This window comes from Pelophylax lessonae (genome assembly GCF_965119305.1).
Source record: "Pelophylax lessonae genome assembly, chromosome: 3".
Classification (NCBI taxonomy): domain Eukaryota; kingdom Metazoa; phylum Chordata; class Amphibia; order Anura; family Ranidae; genus Pelophylax; species Pelophylax lessonae.
Genome location: NC_138770.1, coordinates 227,917,174 through 227,939,438, shown reverse-complemented (window position 1 = coordinate 227,939,438; position 22,265 = coordinate 227,917,174). Strand labels below are relative to the sequence as shown.

General features: G+C 41.5%; 1 protein-coding gene across 1 annotated transcript in view; it reads left to right on the top strand.

Moving 5' to 3' along the window:
• The window catches only part of TRPC1 (transient receptor potential cation channel subfamily C member 1), a 152,388-nt gene that overhangs the window by 96,493 nt on the left and 33,630 nt on the right, over nt 1-22,265 (top strand). The window contains exon 10 of the mRNA XM_082251742.1: nt 20,457-20,632. Within this exon, the coding sequence (XP_082107868.1) occupies nt 20,457-20,632 (176 nt within the window). The remainder of the gene's footprint in view (nt 1-20,456; nt 20,633-22,265) is intronic.

The window sequence follows — 22,265 nt, the reverse complement described above, 5'->3', positions numbered from 1 at the left end:
TTACAACTCCTTTAAGGCTGAGGTCCAGGAAAAAATGACCATTGGATTAGGTTCTTCTGGGACAATAAATGCTTATTTTGTCGAGGAAAGCTCTGTCTGAAAGATTCTCTCAAAAAAAGAGATGGGGTTTTTTCAATTTGAAAACGCTTCTCTGCATATATGGCTGTAAACACCCAAATATGCATGGACAAATAGGCTAACATAGAGTTGCTTATACGGGCTAAAAAAAACCCACCAAAAGCCTGCAGCATGTTTATGCCTAGTGTGCATGAGGCCTTAAAGGATAACTAACCCAAAGAACTAAAATGCAATATTTTACAGTTTACCAGTTCTTAGATGTGGTGGCTGCGTTAGTTTTCATTTTTTAGGCCAAGAATATTTTTAACAAGCACAGAAAATACCCGTTGATCTCACCAGACATTCAGTATCACAAGCTACACCAAAAATGTGTTTTAGGAGTACTGGCCCAAAAAATAGGTCTTTTTATGATCTTATTACCAGCTTCAAAAAACAGCTTTTTGTCTTGTCAGGGTATCAGGACAATATCCCCCAGGACAATATCCCCCCGGAAATTATCCCCCTGGACATACCCCCCCCCCGGGACAACATCCCCCCCGGATAATATCTCCCGGGCAATATCCCCCGGGACATAGGGATAGGGTTAGGGTTAGAGTGTTAGGGTTACGGTTAAGGTTAGGGTTAGAGGGGGGATATTGTCTAGGGGGATATTGTCCAGGGAGGATATTGTCCGGGGGGATGTTGTCCCGGGGGGATGTTGTCCCAGGGGGATATTGCCCGGGGGGATGTTGTCCAGGGGGGGATATTGTCCGGGCGGATATTGTCCGGGGGGATATTGTCCTAGAATCCTTGTGGGGTATCTTCGATAGGGTTCCTGGACTAATTAAAAAAAGATTAAAGATGAGAGTTTCTGAACTCCCCTTTCATCAGAGCTAAAAAATGGAACAATATAAAATGGTATAAAGAGGAGAATCTAAAGACTGCAAACAACTGACCCTTTATAAAATTAGGATATGTCCTGTGTGTAAAATCCATATAAGGAACTACCTATTGATTTATGACATGTGAGCTGACCTGAGGTCATTAAACAATTTGTACACAAAAATGCCGTGCAGTATAGGCCCTTACCCCTGTTGGAGACTAGTAAAAAACATTGGGATAGAAAAAAGATGGGGCTTTACGGGCCAGTGGGAGTAGAAGGATCAGAAACAAAACCAATTGTAAAACCAAAAATACATTTTATTGATATAAAGAGTAAAAAACAAACATGGGCTACCATGCATATATACTGGTAACAGACTGACATACAATAATAAAATCAAACATGTAACGTCACTGGTAATATAGAAACATATCCCATAAAGGGATTATAGCCAAAACAAAGCCTGTATAAGGTGGAAGATGGGTCTCAAGCTGGATTCGGTCACGGAAGGTCCCCAGCAAGCCGACGCGTTTCGCTCAAGGCTTCCTCAGGGCCTGAGAGACTATAACAGACCGATGTTTCTATAAGTAACATAAAAGTATAACCAAATAAATAAGTAAGTCAGTTACAAATTTCATAGTACATCATGTATCATATTATTCAATTTATCTTTATTACACTTGGTTCTAGTTTTGTACTGACCCTTCTTAGCAGTGACTTGTGTTAAGCGACAGGGCTGTAGCGATACAGAGGCTGTCCGGAAGATATTGCTTCCGTATTCACCATACAAAATCTATATAAACATCAAAGACATATTTCTTGCACTGGATCCGGTATATTGGGTCCCAACTGTGTCATCAAGGGCAGGGCTGTAAATCAAAGTACCAATAGGTGTATAACTGTGTTTGCAATGTAACCGCCAGAAATTTTAATATATGGTCTATATATATCATAACCAACCTTCTGGGGATAGCTCCACTGTAGCCTCTTGGGGTAGGTTACCCCTCAAAAGGTGGATGTCCTCTCCCTGGTTTATTCGTCCTTATATGTGCAATCACCCCCAGATATAATAAATCTAAGGATATGAGTACATATATTGTTCACTTTTAAGTGGAGGATATCCACGGTTGGAATATCTCAGTTGCATAAGACTAACCACTAATGATGAAAAATATTCAAAAAGTCATATATAACTGAATAAAGGGGGGTTGGTGGGGATAGCTGATGGTTAAGTGGATATTGAGATGAATAATATAGACACCCACCTAGTATATATATTGCAATAGTTTGAGCTGGGCGCAAAGCACCTTTCTCTATGCAGTTTATCGGAAGTATATCCCCAGCCTAAGGGTCCTTGATGGCGACAGAGTTGACCTAGAAAGAGGATCAATATCTTACAAGGGGTACATATATGAATTACTCTTCATAGCCATGGCAGAAAGCCGAGGTTTATGGGGACAGATATTGCATTGAAGAGGGGGGGGGGTTTGTAGTCAGACACATACATACCTCTCCTCAGTCTAAAGAGTGCTCCAGGCAGGAAAGGAGGACCTATATAAGCATATATTCCAATTAGGTGGACCAACGGTCATGGGCTGCCCAAGCCCTAAAAGACACAATTACAGGCAGGGGTTAGTTCCAGTATCTCAGGTCCTCTGGCCTATATACCGAGAGTCCAGTCAGCCATCCCTTCCACCATTCTGGGGCCAGCATCACTTACCTCTGTATTTCGTACGCTCACCACCTGCCTACCTGCCTTTACCTTGCCTGGGTCCTATATAGGGAGGAAGAAGCCCGCCCTCATTGCTCCGTTTGGCGCTCAATTTGGTCCCCTCAGGTGAAGCTGCTTGTGTCCAATTGCGGTCGGCGGTGGCGCCGCCTGGCCGCATCACTTCCGGTCGCTCCAGAAGTGAGGACAGTCTTTTCCCCGTCTAGGGCTCGATGGGTGGTGGCGTCGTCTAGTCGCGTCACTTCCGGTTGCGCCGGAAGTGAGGACATTGCTTTCAAGGATGAGCCTGTTGCCTTTAGATCCGCCCTACAGCTGCCGGACTGCATCCTCCAATCGGACGCTGTCCATTTTGCAGGCTGGGTGTTTAACCATTGGGCTCCCTCTAGTGAAAAAATACCATACCTTGACAGCCACTCTACCTATTGCGATAACACAGGGGACCAACCATCGGTATCAAAGTGCAAGACAGTATTATGAATAAATAAATAATCAGTATTATAGGATATGTATCTGGATCATTACCATTCCAGACAATGCAATATCAAGCAATTATTCCATAACATTGTACAACAGCATCCGCTACAACCGTGTCGCTTCACTGGTCACCTGTTACATACAAAAAAGTGTACATATACATGTTAATCTCTGCATATAAGCAGAATCACATTTTACTATAACATTCATATGGAATATAAATTTATTTTTATGCTCTATTTATAGGTAGCAGTCCCTATATTTTGTTCTAGAAATCTTCATTTGTCCTTCATTCTAATGCGAGAAAGTGTACATTTTGCGGGGAAGGAGGAAAAAGAGAGAGAGAAAACCAGAGAGAGAAACAGGATCCTTATAGTTTAGAGGAGGGTCATTTTGGTAAAACTATTATAAAAATGGTTTATAGCTGATTACATCATTCAAGCCTGGATATATGGTAGCTCTTAAATTGTATATCCATCTGGCCTCTCTTGCCAAAACTTTTTTATCAATATCACCTCCTCTTGTATCCTCCGGGATAACATCCAACACAGTAAACTTAACAATGCTTCGGTCAAATTTATGTTTTAGCCCAATGTGGCCACCTATAGGAGTATTAATTTGGCCATTGTTAATATAAGAGATATGATCTGAAATTCTCTTCCAAAGGGGTCTTATGGTTTTACCCACATAAAAGGCCCCACATGGGCACAACATTATGTATACTACTGCCTTTGTTTGGCATGTGACAGCCTGATTAATATACCTTCTATGACCATTAGGCATTATGAAGGACTCGCCTTCAAAAATGTATGGGCAAAAATCACATGACCCACATTTGTAAAGGCCTTTAATGCATGATGTTGCACTTGGTCTCCGATAGTGACTTGTAACTAGACCGTCCCTTATGGATTTAGCTCTTTTATACGTGATATTAGGATGATCGTCTAGATAGGATGTCTATTAGGATGATCGTCTAGATATTTTCTCAATATTGGGTCACTTGTCAAAATCTCCCAGTTTTTTTGTAAAATGCTACGAACTTCATTATACTGTCTAGAGTATGTGGAAATAAATCTGACCTTATCATCTGTTTTTTTAGTTTTCTCTTTTTCTAAAGAGTAGGTCGTGCCTTGTATTAGCTTTTGCTTTATTATATGCTTTCCTCAGCATTGTTACACTATACCCTCTCTGTAGCAGACGTGTTTTTAATTTATCCGCCTCCCTTTTGAAGTTTGTATCATTGGAGCAATTTCGTCTCAATCTGAGATATTGGGAGTAGGGGATACTTTTAATTAGGGCTTTGGGATGGGAACTATCAGAGTGTAATATTATGTTCCCCGCTGTCGGTTTACGAAATAAAGTTCATCTGACACTTCCATCTTCTTCAAAATAGAGAGTGGTATCAAGGAAATCAATCTGCTGTCTGCTCCAGGACATAGTGAACTTTAAATTAAAAGAATTGATCTGTAGCCTTTGAAAAAAGGTCTCAAAAAGTTCAATATCCCCGTCCCAAATGATGAGGACATCATCTATGTACCTGTGCCATGTGACTACATGGCTCAGGTACATGGAGAGGGCCTCATCATTGAAAATATTTCGTTCCCATCCACCCAGGTGCAGGTTGGCGTAGGCCGGGGCACAACACGTGCCCATGGCCACGCCCTGCACCTGGATGAAATGGGAACCATCAAATGTAAATACGTTATTTTTCAAAATATGTGCCAACCCATCCAGGATAAATTGGTTGTATGTTTTTGCCTGGGGGCCCCGTTCATCTAAGAACCTTTTGATTGTCTGAAGACCGAGTGCATGTGGAATCGAGGAATATAGGGCCTCGATATCCAGCGCAATCATAATACATCCGGGAGGCATTACCTGATCATATAACACCCTCAGTAAATCTGGTGTGTCCTGGATGAAAGAGGGCAAACCAGTTACGTGGGGTCTCAAATACTGATCAATTACTTTGCTCAATGGTTCCCTATAGGACCCAATTCCCGATATGATTGGGCGTCCCGGGGGATTTTGTGGATTCTTATGCGTTTTTGGCAATGTGTAAAATGTGGGTACGCGGGGTGAATCAATTTTTATAGCTTCATATGTGTCCTTGTTGATTATGCCATTACTGTATGCTTCATAGATTAGTATTTTATATTTATTTTGAGCAGACAACATCCTCTCCTCATTGATGGGTTTGTACCACTCTCTATTTTTTAGGATGTCCCAACACATGTTGCGATATTGTAAATGATCCATGGTTACAATATTGCCCCCCTTGTCGGAGGGCTTTATTATAATCTGGGAGTTTTTTCTAAGTGACTTAAGGGCTTGTTGGAGGTGCTCGCTTAAATTTTCTTTCGTAGAGTTGCGAATTTTTAAACGGTTAATATCTGCTGTGGTCTTATTCGCGAAGGCTAATATGTTAGGGTTGGTTTGTAAAGGAGGGAATCTATTAGATTTTTTCTTGGCCACAGGGGTCTGGATCATGTCCATTTGTTGCTGTGTTATTAGCTGTGTCCCTTCTGCATCTATATGGTCGTCCTCTAACTCAGCTGTTACTTCCTCTGTGTCTGAATTTTTGGGGGGATCGTTTTCGTCCAGAAGTTGGATAAGATCCTTTAATGCTCTAAAATCTTTCACTGAGAAATCTTTCCATAGGTCTGATAGTTCTTTATCTTTTTTAGTTTGCTGTCTTTCTTTATCAAAAATATAACGGTAGGTTAGCTTTCTAGCAAACAACTGTACATCCTTGACGATGTCAAAGTGTGTTGTATTGCTATCGGGGCAGAAACTGAGGCCACGACGCAGAACCTCAAGTTCGTCCCGAGTAGGAATATATGAGGACAAATTAACAATAGAGAAGGCCGACTCCAATGTGGATTCTCTGTTATGTATCTGTGAGTGTGATGTTTTATCAAGTCATTGTCTTTTCACACTTTTGGGTGTAGCGCCCAAATTTGCATTATTTATCGCCCCTGCATATGACGTTATCAGTGCTTGTTGTGTACCTGTAGTGCCATCATTCGTTCCTTGTGTCTTTGCACGAGTTTTCATATTACCTGTTTCCATAAGTGTCGGTTGAAGAAGTAAAGGTGAAGTGATAGAAGAAGAGTGAGCAGAACCATCACCAAGATTATTGAGTGGGTAAGAGACTGTGGTGTCCTCCACCAGTCTTCTCTTTTCAATACCCCCGTGCTCCTCAGGTGCCTTAGATCTTTTTCTAAAAGTACGGTTCCTTGGTCGTGCGTGTTCCGAAGTGCATGAAGGAAGAGAGAATTGTGATACATTAGAGTCAGATTCACTGTCATTGTAATTTCTCCTTCTATTATTATTCCTTTTGTCCTCGCCAATTTGTTCCTCCTGTAAAGTTATTTCTAGGTTGTGGCCATGCATAGGCTGACCCTGCTCCGAAAGCTAACTTATCCCTGGAAAACTTCTGTTCTTTTTTCTGGATTAATTCCTTCGTGAATATATCTAGTTTTTCCTTAGTTTCTTTTTCTTTTTCCTTAAAGGTGGCTTTTACAAAAATATCCTTATATTCTAATTGCATGGCTTTTATTTCCTCATTGATGGCTTTTTGTTCTTCTTGATAATATCCTATTAATAATTCCATCATTTTACGTGAACATGCTCTCAAATTTATTTCCCAAGAGTTTTTGAATTCTGGGCTGATCTGCCAGATGTTAGGAAACACCTGGATTCGCAGCCCTTTAGGATTCAAATCCTCCAAAATATATTTCTGAAAGTATTTTATGAGCCAAAAGAGGCTAGCCGTACGTTCCAGTGCGCGCTGTAATTTCTGTATAACCACCTCTATTTCAACATCATTGTTGGTTATATCTGAACATTCCTGTTGTATTTTGATCATATATCCTTTCCAATCCTCCCCCAAAAATTCAGCCATGTCCCCACCAAACGGGTCCTAATCACATACGCGAAGGGCAAATTCCGACGTGCAGACGTGTAGGCAACTTGCCTGGACGTCTGAACTAACGGGACTGCTAGATATTCCTTACTATTACGGTAGGTTTATCTGATTTTCTATATAACAACCTAACTCTAGATACAAATTATCAGTTTTATCATATGATCGTACTACTCCCACATTAGCACGGACAGAAAGGGGGAGAGAAGGGTGTGTTATCCACCCAAATTGCAATTTGTACACAAAAATGCCGTGCAGTATAGGCCCTTACCCCTGTTGGAGACTAGTAAAAAACATTGGGATAGAAAAAAGATGGGGCTTTACGGGCCAGTGGGAGTAGAAGGATCAGAAACAAAACCAATTGTAAAACCAAAAATACATTTTATTGATATAAAGAGTAAAAAACAAGCATGGGCTACCATGCATATATACTGGTAACAGACTGACATACAATAATAAAATCAAACATGTAACGTCACTGGTAATATAGAAACATATCCCATAAAGGGATTATAGCCAAAACAAAGCCTGTATAAGGTGGAAGATGGGTCTCAAGCTGGATTCGGTCACGGAAGGTCCCCAGCAAGCCGACGCGTTTCGCTCAAGGCTTCCTCAGGGCCTGAGAGACCATAACAGACCGATGTTTCTTCTGGGTGGATAACACACCCTTCTCTCCCCCTTTCTGTCCGTGCTAATCAAAATACAACAGGAATGTTCAGATATAACCAACAATGATGTTGAAATAGAGGTGGTTATACAGAAATTACAGCGCACACTGGAACGTAGGGCTAGCCTCTTTTGGCACATAAAATACTTTCAGAAATATATTTTGGAGGCTTTGAATCCTAAAGGGCTGCGAATCCAGGTGTTTCCTAACATCTGGCAGATCAGCCCAGAATTCAAAAACTCTTGGGAAAGTAATTTGAGAGCATGTTCACGTAAAATGATGGAATTATTAATAGGATATTATCAAGAAGAACAAAAAGCCATCAATGAGGAAATAAAAGCCATGCAATTAGAATATAAGGATATTTTTGTAAAAGCCACCTTTAAGGAAAAAGAAAAAGAAACTAAGGAAAAACTAGATATATTCACGAAGGAATTAATCCAGAAAAAAGAACAGAAGTTTTCCAGGGATAAGTTAGCTTTCGGAGCAGGGTCAGCCTATGCATGGCCACAACCTAGAAATAACTTTACAGGAGGAAAAAATTGGCGAGGACAAAGGAATAATAATAGAAGGAGAAATTACAATGACAGTGAATCTGACTCTAATGTATCACAATTCTCTCTTCCTTCATGCACTTCGGAACACGCACGACCAAGGAACCGTACTTTTAGAAAAAGATCTAAGGCACCTGAGGAGCACGGGGGTATTGAAAAGAGAAGACTGGTGGAGGACACCACAGTCTCTTACCCACTCAATAATCTTGGTGATGGTTCTGCTCACTCTTTTTCTATCACTTCACCTTTACTTCTTCAATAACAGAGAATCCACATTGGAGTCGGCCTTCTCTATTGTTAATTTGTCCTCATATATTCCTACTCGGGACGAACTTGAGGTTCTGCGTCGTGGCCTCAGTTTCTGCCCCGATAGCAATACAACACACTTTGACATCGTCAAGGATGAACAGTTGTTTGCTAGAAAGCTAACCTACCTTTATTTTTTTGATAAAGAAAGACAGCAAACTAAAAAAGATAAAGAACTATCAGACCTATGGAAAGATTTCTCAGTGAAAGATTTTAGAGCATTAAAGGATCTTATCCAACTTCTGGACGAAAACGATCCCCCCAAAAATTCAGACACAGAGGAAGTAACAGCTGAGTTAGAGGACGACCATATAGATGCAGAAGGGACACAGCTAATAACACAGCAACAAATGGACATGATCCAGACCCCTGTGGCCAAGAAAAAATCTAATAGGTTCCCTCCTTTACAAACCAACCCTAACATATTAGCCTTCGTGAATAAGACCACAGCAGATATTAACCGTTTAAAAATTCGCAACTCTACGAAAGAAAATTTAAGCGAGCACCTCCAACAAGCCCTTGAGTCACTTAGAAAAAACTCCCAGATTATAATAAAGCCCTCCGACAAGGGGGGCAATATTGTAATCATGGATCATTTACAATATCGCAACATGTGTTGGGACATCCTAAAAAATAGAGAGTGGTACAAACCCATCAATGAGGAGAGGATGTTGTCTGCTCAAAATAAATATAAAATACTAATCTATGAAGCATACAGTAATGGCATAATCAACAAGGACACATATGAAGCTATAAAAATTGATTCACCCCGCGTACCCACATTTTACACATTGCCAAAAACGCATAAGAATCCACAAAATCCCCCGAATCCACAAAATCCCCAGACAATCAAAAGGTTCTTAGATGAACGGGGCCCCCAGGCAAAATCATACAACCAATTTATCCTGGATGGGTTGGCACATATTTTGAAAAATAACGTATTTACATTTGATGGTTCCCATTTCATCCAGGTGCAGGGCGTGGCCATGGGCACGTGTTGTGCCCCGGCCTACGCCAACCTGCACCTGGGTGGATGGGAACGAAATATTTTCAATGATGAGGCCCTCTCCATGTACCTGAGCCATGTAGTCACATGGCTCAGGTACATAGATGATGTCCTCATCATTTGGGACGGGGATATTGAACTTTTTGAGACTTTTTTTCAAAGGCTACAGATCAATTCTTTTAATTTAAAGTTCACTATGTCCTGGAGCAGACAGCAGATTGATTTCCTTGATACCACTCTCTATTTTGAAGAAGATGGAAGTGTCGGATGAACTTTATTTCGTAAACCGACAGCGGGGAACATAATATTACACTCTGATAGTTCCCATCCCAAAGCCCTAATTAAAAGTATCCCCTACTCCCAATATCTCAGATTGAGACGAAATTGCTCCAATGATACAAACTTCAAAAGGGAGGCGGATAAATTAAAAACACGTCTGCTACAGAGAGGGTATAGTGTAACAATGCTGAGGAAATAATAATATATAATAAAGCAAAAGCTAATACAAGGCATGACATACTCTTTAAAGAGAAAACTAAAAAAACAGATGATAAGATCAGATTTATTTCCACATACTCTAGACAGTATAATGAAGTTCGTAGCATTTTACAAAAAAACTGGGAGATTTTGACAAGTGACCCAATATTGAGAAAATATCTAGACGATCATCCTAATATCACGTATAAAAGAGCTAAATCCATAAGGGACGGTCTAGTTACAAGTCACTATCGGAGACCAAGTGCAACATCATGCATTAAAGGCCTTTACAAATGTGGGTCATGTGATTTTTGCCCATACATTTTTGAAGGCGAGTCCTTCATAATGCCTAATGGTTATAGAAGGTATAATAATCAGGCTGTCACATGCCAAACAAAGGCAGTAGTATACATAATGTTGTGTCCATGTGGGGCCTTTTATGTGGGTAAAACCATAAGACCCCTTTGGAAGAGAATTTATATTAACAATGGCCAAATTAATACTCCTATAGGTGGCCACATTGGGCTAAAACATAAATTTAACCAAAGCATTGTTAAGTTTACTGTGTTGGATGTTATCCCGGAGGATACAAGAGGAGGTGATATTGATAAAAAAGTTTTGGCAAGAGAGGCCAGATGGATATACGATTTAAGAGCTACCATATATCCAGGCTTGAATGATGTAATCAGCTATAAACCATTTTTATAATAGTTTTACCAAAATGACCCTCCTCTAAACTATAAGGATCCTGTTTCTCTCTCTGGTTTTCTCTCTCTCTTTTTCCTCCTTCCCCGCAAAATGTACACTTTCTCGCATTAGAATGAAGGACAAATGAAGATTTCTAGAATAAAAAATAGGGACTGCTACCTATAAATAGAGCATAAAAATAAATTTATATTCCATATGAATGTTATAGTAAACTGTGATTCTGCTTATATGCAGAGATTAACATGTATATGTACACTTTTTTGTATGTAACAGGTGACCAGTGAAGCGACACGGTTGTAGCGGATGCTGTTGTACAATGATATGGAATAATTGCTTGATATTGCATTGTCTGGAATGGTAATGATCCAGATACATATCCTATAATACTGATTATATATTTATTCATAATACTGTCTTGCACTTTGATACCGATGGTTGGTCCCCTGTGTAATCGCAATAGGTAGAGTGGCTGTCAAGGTATGGTATTTTTTCACTAGAGGGAGCCCAATGGTTAAACACCCAGCCTGCAAAATGGACAGCGTCCGATTGGAGGATGCAGTCCGGCAGCTGTAGGGCGGATCTAAAGGCAACAGGCTCATCCTTGAAAGCAATGTCCTCACTTCCGGCGCGACCGGAAGTGACGCGACTAGACGACGCCACCACCCATCGAGCCCTAGACGGGGAAAAGACTGTCCTCACTTCCGGAGCGACCGGAAGTGATGCGGCCAGGCGGCGCCACCGCCGACCGCAATTGGACACAAGCAGCTTCACCTGAGGGGACCAAATTGAGCGCCAAACGGAGCAATGAGGGCGGGCTTCTTCCTCCCTATATAGGACCCAGGCAAGGTAAAGGCAGGTAGGCAGGTGGTGAGCTTACGAAATACAGAGATAAGTGATGCTGGCCCCAGAATGGTGGAAGGGATGGCTGACTGGACTCTCGGTATATAGGCCAGAGGACCTGAGATACTGGAACTAACCCCTGTAATTGTGTCTTTTAGGGCTTGGGCAGCCCAGGACCGTTGGTCCACCTAATTGGAAAAAATGCTTATATAGGTCCTCCTTTCCTGCCTGGAGCACTCTTTAGACTGAGGAGAGGTATGTATGTGTCTGACTACAAAACCCCCCCCTCTTCAATGCAATATCTGTCCCCATAAACCTCGGCTTTCTGCCATGGCTATGAAGAGTAATTCGTATATGTACCCCTTGTAAGATATTGATCCTCTTTCTAGGTCAACTCTGTCGCCATCAAGGACCCTTAGGCTGGGGATATACTTCCGATAAACTGCATAGAGAAAGGTGCTTTGCGCCCAGCTCAAACTATTGCAATATATATACTAGGTGGGTGTCTATATTATTCATCTCAATATCCACTTAACCATCAGCTATCCCCACCAACCCCCCTTTATTCAGTTATATATGACTTTTTGAATATTTTTCATCATTAGTGGTTAGTCTTATGCAACTGAGATATTCCAACCGTGGATATCCTCCACTTAAAAGTGAACAATATATGTACTCATATCCTTAGATTTATTATATCTGGGGGTGATTGCACATATAAGGACGAATAAACCAGGGAGAGGACATCCACCTTTTGAGGGGTAACCTACCCCAAGAGGCTACAGTGGAGCTATCCCCAGAAGGTTGGTTATGATATATATAGACCATATATTAACATTTCTGGCGGTTACATTGCAAACACAGTTATACACCTATTGGTACTTTGATTTACAGCCCTGCCCTTGATGACACAGTTGGGATCCAATATACCTGATCCAGTGCAAGAAATATGTCTTTGATGTTTATATAGATTTTGTATGGTGAATACGGAAGCAATATCTTCCGGACAGCCCCTGTATCGCTAAAGCCCTGTCGCTTAACACAAGTCACTGCTAAGAAGGGTCAGTACAAAACTAGAACCAAGTGTAATAAAGATAAATTGAATAATATGATACATGATGTACTATGAAATTTGTAACTGACTTACTTATTTATTTGGTTATACTTTTATGTTACTTATAGAAACATCGGTCTGTTATGGTCTCTCAGGCCCTGAGGAAGCCTTGAGCGAAACGCGTCGGCTTGCTGGGGACCTTCCGTGACCGAATCCAGCTTGAGACCCATCTTCCACCTTATACAGGCTTTGTTTTGGCTATAATCCCTTTATGGGATATGTTTCTATATTACCAGTGACGTTACATGTTTGATTTTATTATTGTATGTCAGTCTGTTACCAGTATATATGCATGGTAGCCCATGTTTGTTTTTTACTCTTTATATCAATAAAATGTATTTTTGGTTTTACAATTGGTTTTGTTTCTGATCCTTCTACTCCCACTGGCCCGTAAAGCCCCATCTTTTTTCTATCCCAATGTTTTTTACTAGTCATTAAACAATGTTATCTTTTTCTGTGAACTGCGTATATCCCCCATTCTCAATGTATTTGAGATGAAACAAATATATACATGATTGTAGCCCAGCCTAGGCAACCAACGTGGCTCTCCATATAGATATTGATGGGGGGGGGGGGGGGGGCGAACATATGCACTCATGGACAGGTTATGTGTTATTTGCAGAAATACAAGGTCAAAGTAAAGGGAAAAAAACGGAAAAAAAAGAAAGCTAATGCAGCCACCTCTACTATGGACTATTAAGTCACAATATATTCTAATTCACAATGCAGTGGCATTGTGCCTTGTCTTGTGCTGATTGGATCCTAAATGTTTGTTTTGAGTTAAGATACAATACATGCCACAGCGTTTAGCCCCCCACAGCTGCAATTGTTTTCATCTTCCTATAATGACATTAATAAAACAGCCATAGATGGTTTGAACCATCTATGGGCAGGCTGATTGTACCCAAATTGATCAATCGGTCGACTTGGGTACAACCAGCATTTCGGATTTTTACATATGATTATTGCCAGCAGCCTTAGCCTCTAGCAATGATCACTGTGATCTCCCAGCGGGGATGGTTCCCTTTGCCCCCCAGAACCATAAACAACAATTGATCAACCTGACATTGTACAAATCATGTAAACTGGTTGCATAATAGATTTTGTTATAAACTGTACACATTAATGCTAACCGTCAGCCTTCATTTAAGTATAACATTTGGCAGAGCACATTCAGGTACCTCTGAGGTACAAAGAATGGCTGTTCTTTCAATGTCGAATGAAGATGTGCTTCTCTCCCTTGCTGCTTTCTCTTGTAAAATCACAGCATGCAATGCCGAGCAGTTCAAACTCAGTTTGAATTCCATGTAACGAGGTATGGTCCCAGTGGCTGTGAACCATCTGCAAGGCTGTGTGCTGTAGGTATAATATATAGCAAGCGACTACAGGCAGGTATGCCATATAAACATTGACCTATGCTCTAAAATATAGTGATTGGCAATAACCAGGCTAGCAGCCCCTCAAAGATACAGCAAGTATACTAAACTTGTCATTAGCTAAAATATTTCTGAAGGCTCAGTTCACACTGCTGCAATGGCAAAGTCATTCAACTGTGCCCTGCGGCTTCCCTCCAACTTGATCCGACTTGGATGCTAGGAGCCTGTAAAAGGGCTGAAATTGCACCCAAGTCAGATCAAAGTAGTTCAGGATCCTTTTCTAAAGTCAGAGCGACTTGTGTAGTATCAGTTAAGACGACTCTTAAAGGGAAACATTGAATTTGACATGTCATGCGACTTGTGCTCTCACAAGTCGGATCCCATGTTGCAGCAGTGTGAACTGAGCCTTAGAATCATATCAATAAAAATGTATTACAATGTACCAAGTACATAGTTGCCAACATTTGAAAAAAATTTCCAAGTACAGCTATCAATTACTTACCACACCCACTTCCCTGAAGCTCCGCCCACTCCATATAATTAATCTCCGCCTACTTATCATCAGATTATAGGGTCTACTCAATAAAGAGAGAATTACAGGAAATTGAAATGGGAATTTTAAACGTAAGGCCAAAGTAGCAGAGTTGGAATAATTCTCCTATTCAGCTGCAATTCTAAAGTGTCAAATGTGGTCAAGTGTGACCATAGAAAAAATGGAATATGTAAATATAAATAAAGTGCAAAGTGTAAATAAGTACATTAAGTAAGCAAGTGCAAAGTGTAAATAAGTACATTGCTGGGACAATGTAAATGACCCTGGACAGGCTCCTATTTGCTGGGACTGTCCCGGCAAAAACAGGACAGTTGGCAAGTGTGCAAGTACCACTGGCCCAGTCCTTTAGCAATGAAGGTACTCGTGTATAGTATAGCAGTTCTGGCAATGTAGATAGTGTAGTTCCCTCCAGCAGTACACATTTAGTGCTATACAGTGAACTTGAACTAACCTGATAGATTGTTCCGGACCCAGCATAGAGGAAGGAGAGGAGTTTCCAGGCTTTTCTTATGTCAGAGCACACTTTTTTACATACAGTTTCAGGTCATTTGTTGGTCATGTATGAGCGAACACATGGACAAGGGAAACAATGGCTATTGGCTGCTGGGCCCACTAATTAAGGAACTGCAGGTTGGGCATCAAGGCATTAGAGTATAGGTCCATTTTAACAAGATTATTCAGCTATAAAGAAATATGTGGACAAGTAACAGTCAACATCCTTTCAAAAAATCGTACTAAATATAAAATAAAACTAGTTTCTATAAGAACAGTCTTATCAGTAATTAATATAAAAAGGCTACATGTAGGCATTTAAAACCACTTTAACCCCTCTTTGAGAAGGTCCTTTTTGTGCTTCAGTCGCAGTGTAGTAGATTATTTTCCTTATTCACTGAGTATTTATGTCTGTCTCTCACAGTTAGACCATTCAGTGACAAACACTGTCCCTTACATGCCAAGCACTGACCAATATACTGCAGCAGTCTATGTATTTAGAACTTTCTGCATCGAGGACTCAAAGTACACTCGCTAGGATCTATTTATACATGTGTAGGCATTATTGTTCATACAGGTATATGAATCACCTTATGTTCTATCTCTTACACAATTTAAGTAAAAGAGTTAAATAATGAATGAGGGTCATGACAACGTAGATAGCCTTTAAATATACAGACATGCCTGGGGCTTGAAGGAAATGATAAGCATAGGGCATACATGACAGTGTGGAAGGAAAACCAGGCAGTAGGGGGTGAAATTAGTTGTTGGGATATGAGAGGTCAGGACTCTTACCTTATTGGCCGAGCAGACAAGGTGATGGGGAGGAGCAGGAGAGAGAGTAGTCGGAGGGGCTTCACTCGCAGACTAGAGATCAAGGAGAACCGTCTGTCTGGCTATCTCCTGGGTTTTGGGCCTATTGAGAGAGAACAATAAGTGATTTGGAACTTCTATTAAAATCAGCTCAGAGCTGCTGCTGCTGTACATGGCCCTTAATAGGTACAGAGCTTGGTAGTAGCTTCACTGCCAGGGTTTCAAGCAGGACCCCCCTCAGCTTTAGCCCAGAGGACAATCCAGGCCCACCTGCTAACCAATTGCCTGTCACTGGGGGTGGTGGTCCTGGGAGGAATCCCCTTCCAAGGCAGAGCCCACAGGAGAGAGAAGCTCACCATGCTGCAGCCACGGTCCCCTAATCTGTAGTCTGGTCCCAGGTGCGGGCGGCTGTCACAGCTGACGATGAGCTAGTCGGCATGTCAGCTTGGCGAGGAAGAGTCTGCATAGTGGGTGCTGGCCTGTCCCTGGGTGCGGCCGGCAGCCCTCATTCTGTGTGAGAACAGCAGAATGGGATATCCGGCTCTTCGGCTGGGTAAGCACGGCAGTCAAGGGGAAACGCCTACAGATCCAGGTCGTGGCCTGTGTGGGCTGCCAGAGATGCAACCAAAATGGAGGAGAGGGCGGCGGTGCCGGCTGATGACATTATCAGAGGGAGACAGAGCGGCTGTGGGTGGTTCTTAAGCCGTCAGGGTACCACAGCACATGCAGTGTCCAGGTCATGTGGAACCATCAGGAGGGGGCGGGACAACTGTAAAGACGCCCGCCCTCTCAACAGGAAGAACAGTCAGCCCTAGTGGCCTTTGAAGCCCAATGCCACACCAATGGGACAGGAGACACAGGAATCTTCCTGTTGAGAGGGTGGGCATCTATATGGCTGTCCTGCCCCCTCCCGATAGCTCCATGTGAACCGCACGCTTCGGCTCCCTTGGCATTCTAGCTGGCATGTCCCAGATGCAGGAAGTGGCAGGTGGAACGCACCAGCGTGCGTTCTAGACTCTGCACTCGATCGCTGCATATGATGAAGCAGCAGGAACCAGCTTGTACATCTCCTTTCCCCCCAGCACTAGCGGTGTCTTGCAGCCATAATGTTATGTCATACATTTCCATTTGGATGTGATTGGCATGTCTCTCCAAATAAAAACATAAATTATTTTAATAACGCACACTACATTTTGGCTGTGTTTCTGTCCTTACAATAAATCTTCTTGTTTAACCACTTGCTACCCGCCCACCGTCAAATGGTGGCGGAGCGGAGTAGCTATTATCCTGGGACGCCATCATATGACGATGCACCAGAACAGCCTCTCTCGCGCGCCCCCACCCATGTTATCGGCTGTGTCCAATCACAGCCGGTCACATGTAAATGAGGAAGTGCCGATTAGTGGCTCCTCCTCATCAGTGCCCTGATTACACAAAATGTAAATAAAGTGCCAATTATGGCCTACCATCAGTGCCCACCCTCAGTGCCCACAATCAGTGCCCATAGTACTGCCAGTCAGTGCCCATAAGTGCCTGCTCATCTATGCACTGATGGGCACTGACTGGCAGCACTATGGACACTGATTGTGGGCACTGATGGTGCTGCCCATCAGTGTCCATCAGTGCCACCTATCAGTGCTCATCAGTGCCGTCTATCAGTGCTCATCAGTGCCGCCTATCAGTGCCCATCAATGCGGCATATTAGTACCTCCTCATCAGTGCCCATAAGTGCCACCACATCAGTGCCCATAAGTGCCACCTCATCAGTGCCCATCAGTGCAGCCTATCAGTGCCGCCTCATCAGTGCACATCAGTGAAGGAGAAAAATGTATTTATTTTTAAAATTTACTCACAGAAAATAGGAAAAACTTTTTTTTTTTTTAAATTTTCTGTCTTTTTCTTTTTTTTTTTGTAAGAAACAAAAAATCCAGAGGTGATTAAATACCACCAAAAGAAAGCTCTATTTGTGTGAAAAAAAAATGACAAAAATTTCATATGGGTAGAGTGTAGCATGACCACGCAATTGTCATTCAAAGTGTGACAGCGCTGAAAGCTGAAAATTGGCCTGGGCAGGAAGGGGGTAAAAGTGCACTGTAGGCAAGTGGTTAAAAAAGTATTTTAAAATTGTACAAAAAGTCAACAATATGCTATTTTAAATAATTGCCAATGGTCTAATTAAATGCTCTGCCTTCCCTGGCTTTGTGGATGAACAGCAAACAAAAAGTATGCCTGGAAAGTTTTTTTTATAAATGTTGGCAGCTTTGGAGATTAGACTTTCAGTTACCAAGCACTGCACCATGGATTGAAGGAAGTAGTGTACACCTGTACCTTGTACCTATATCTGTAGGGCAGTAAGGGCAGTGGGAGATACTGAAAAAGTTTGAAGCAGACCCCTGCTGTACTACTTAACATGCACATTAGCTTCTTTGTACGGAGTACTTTTTTACTTTCAAAATCATCTCTTTTTTATTGGAAATCTGAGACATATAGGACTATTACTGAAATAATTAAGAAAATCTAAACTTTGTAATTTTACTTTGTGCAAGGTTTGTAAAGCCTGAAGTTTGTCAAATATTCTCAAATATTCTCAAAATTAGATTTAGATTAATTAGATCCTAGATGCCAGGACTTGGATTTATCATCCTTACTTGCAAATAATTGTGCACAACTGCAGCACTGTGCAATTGTAGACAGGGCCGCCATCAGGGGGGTACAGCCCATACACATGTAGGGGGCCCAGGCATCCCGAGGGGCCCCAAACAGGGTTGGGTTGCAACCTGCCCCCCCACTAGCCCTCACACACAGCTATAGGCCCTGCCCTCCCCTGTTCTTCAGCTGTTCACTCTTGGACAGGAGGGTTGGCATTTACTAGAACCGTTCACCTTTATTTTCCTGGGATGGAGAAGATGGGACTGGAGGAGGAGGACATTGGATGAAGGAGGAAATGGGACTGGAGGAGGAGGACATGCGACTGGAGGAGGATGATGACATAGTAGGTGGGCCTTAGGGAATAAAGGCGGTCGGATCCATGGGAGGGGCCCAGGCCTAAAACTGTGTAAGGGGCCCCAAAATTTCTGATGGCTGCCCTGATTGTAGATGATCATGGATCATTGGATAATTATGGCTTTTTTAAGATGGCATGATTGGCAAGATTGAAACTGTCTTCAGAAGCAAGCATACCATACTGTTTGGGCTTAAGATAGAAATTTAGTAGATAGAATAGATAGAATTCCGCAAAGAAGCTTAAGTGGGGCGGAATGGTCTTAGGAAAACGAAATTGCTCAAAAGAGGTTTAAATCAGTTTTTAGGTCTACTCCAATTTGCACGATGGCACAAGAATGAAGTTAGAAAAAAGGTAACATTATCTTCAAAGATGAACTCCAGGCAATGATACTTTTTCTAAACCTCTCCCTTCGACTCCATGTTCTGGACCAAAAATAATTTTGTATGTAATTTGCTCCTTTTGAACATATTCCAATTTCTAATTTGTATCAGAATTCTTGCAGAAGGTGCCTGGGGGAAGAGTTACCAAGATGGCCCGCGTAAAGTGGATGTAAACCCTCACATATACTCAGTGAAGTGAACAGCTTCAGATGATACACAGAGATTAAACAAATCTCCCTACATAAGTTTTACTTGTATATGTGCTGTCTTCAGCTTTCTACACTGTTTAGAAAGCGCATGTCCTGTTAGAATTTTCTCTTCCTGATTTACCTGTGGGTGGGGATTCTTGCCATACACTGTGAGACAGCTGATAGGAGGAAAGGCACACCCCTTTTCACATAGGCAGAAACATCAAGAGCTGTGCTGTGAATAGACCATCTATCTGCTAATCTATTTATAGCACCCACCTCGACACAAAATTCAGCCTGGTTTTATCTCAGTTGACAGGAAACTTGTCAGAAGTTATTATGCTGAAAACAGAAAAACGGAGCAGGAGAAATCCACGGAACTTAGGGCTTTGAAGAGAGATAAGTAAACACTACAGATGTGCCCTGGTCAAATTTTTATGAATGAGGTTTACATCCACTTTAACTTCCTCCACACATAGGTACACCCTGCCTCTTACCCAGCAAGGTATCTCTCCACCCCTCCCTCTGCCCTGCTCCAGTCTGTATCGGCCAGGATCTACATTAAGACATGTCCAATGGTTATAAATGAATATCTTTAATATTAAATGTTCCATGGTTAATTTGATAAAGTCAGTAATCTCAATCTTAATCGAGTATATGTCTTCATAAATTAAATGTATTGATTAGTAAAGAAAGTTTGATTGGAAGAGGGTTTTCTTTTTGCTTTGTTCTAATTACCTTTTTCTGGAAGGGAATGTGGTTCACATATGCTTATAGCCTTTGCAAATTAACTTTAATTCCTCAAGGATAAGGCAATGACAGTCAGGCAGACAGTTTGTAACAAATCTTATCTTTACAGTCTCTTGTTACATTTCTTAAAATTAATTCTGGCACATTTTTCAATATGTAGATATCCATGGGTCAGATGTTACAAGACTTTGGCAAGTTCTTGGGAATGTTCCTGCTTGTGCTGTTTTCCTTCACTATTGGTCTAACCCAACTGTATGATAAAGGTTATACAACCAATGAACCAAAGGACTGTGTTGGGATCTTCTGTGAGCGACAGAGCAATGACACTTTCCACTCGTAAGTCTCTTTGCTGATTTTATTTACAAGGTTTTCTGCCATTGGTATATGAATTTCACTGATATATACTGCAACAAACAAAAATAACTAGTTAGCACTAGTTTTCTGACCTAGACCAACACAAATGGACTCAAAAATACCAAAATACATATCGATAGTAGAAAACACATTTAAACCTATTTACAATATACTTCACTGATGTCATGAATTGCCCTAGCCTATAAAACCATGTAATGCAATGACAGTCCTTTTGTCCCTCCTCTGGGTACTATATTTTAAATAAGTAATATCTCCAACTAAAAAACAAAGTAAGGTTAGAAGAGTACCTAATAGGTGGAATCCGGATTTATTATTAATAAAGTGGAAATCCAGCTTAGCCCCAACTACTCCTAAAAAATGTCACTGCAACAAACAAAAATAACTATTTAGTACTAATTTTCTTACTTAGACCAACACAAATGGACTCAAAAATACATATCACTAGTAGAAAAAAATGTATACACCTATTTACAATATACAGCCATGGCCTAAAGTTTTGAGAATGACAAAAACATACATTTCACAAAGTCTGCTGCTTCAGTGTTTTTAGATCTTTTTGTCAAATGTTACTATGGTATACTAAAGTATAATTACAAGCATTTTAGAAGTGTCAAAGGCTTTTATTGACAATTACAGTAAGTTTATGCAAAGAGTCAATATTTGCAGTGTTGACCCTTCTTTTTCAAGACCTCTGCAATTCACCCTGGCATGCTGTCAATCAACTTCTGGGCCACATCCTGATTGATGGCAGCCCATTGTTGCAAGCAGTGCTTTAAGTGGCCCAAAAGAGGTGCTGGTACTCTATTATAGCCTATAAATTTTGTCGCCCCCCCCACCCCACATCAGGGTCCCCACAGAGCACCCCCCCCCTGGCCTGGGCTGGGACTCCAGAGCAGGGGGACTCACTGGTGGTGACTGGTCTGGCTCTGGAGTGGGAAATATTCTTGGGGGGGGCAATTGAGGGGGCGCAGATGTCCAAAATGAGCGTACTGGTACGCTAAGGCTCACAGAGAGGTGGTGGTATGCTCAAGAGCCATATTTGGAAGTGGCGGTACTGAGTACCAGTGCATACTGGCCCACTTAAAGCACTGCTTGCAAGATCAAGCCCTCTTGCAGTGGGCAAGTGTGGACTGAACTGGTTCTCTTTAAGATGCCTACATGTTTAATATTTCAGTTTTTCCTGCAGGCACTGCTGTAGTGAACTAGTCTACCAAACCTCATTTTGATAATATTTGAGAGTGCATGGTTGTGATGCAGGAGACAAATTCCCAAGAAAACCCACTGCAACTCCTCGTTGTCACAGTGAGAAAGTCTGATGTAAAGATATACACTTCTTTGAGCCAACAATATTAGTCCTAGTAGTAGAAGTAGAGAGAGAAAACCGAGTGAACATTCGGAGTTTACCAAAGTTGCAATGTTTGTTGGATACCATTAAATTGTATCTAAGCCTTAAAACAAACATTTTTTATATTTCGGCTTATCAGTCCTTAGATATGATGGCTGCATTATTTTCCCTTTTATTTTCACCAGATAACCCTGCAAATAATGTACAACATTACAATTTATTAGGCCAAGTATAGCTTAAAGAAATGAA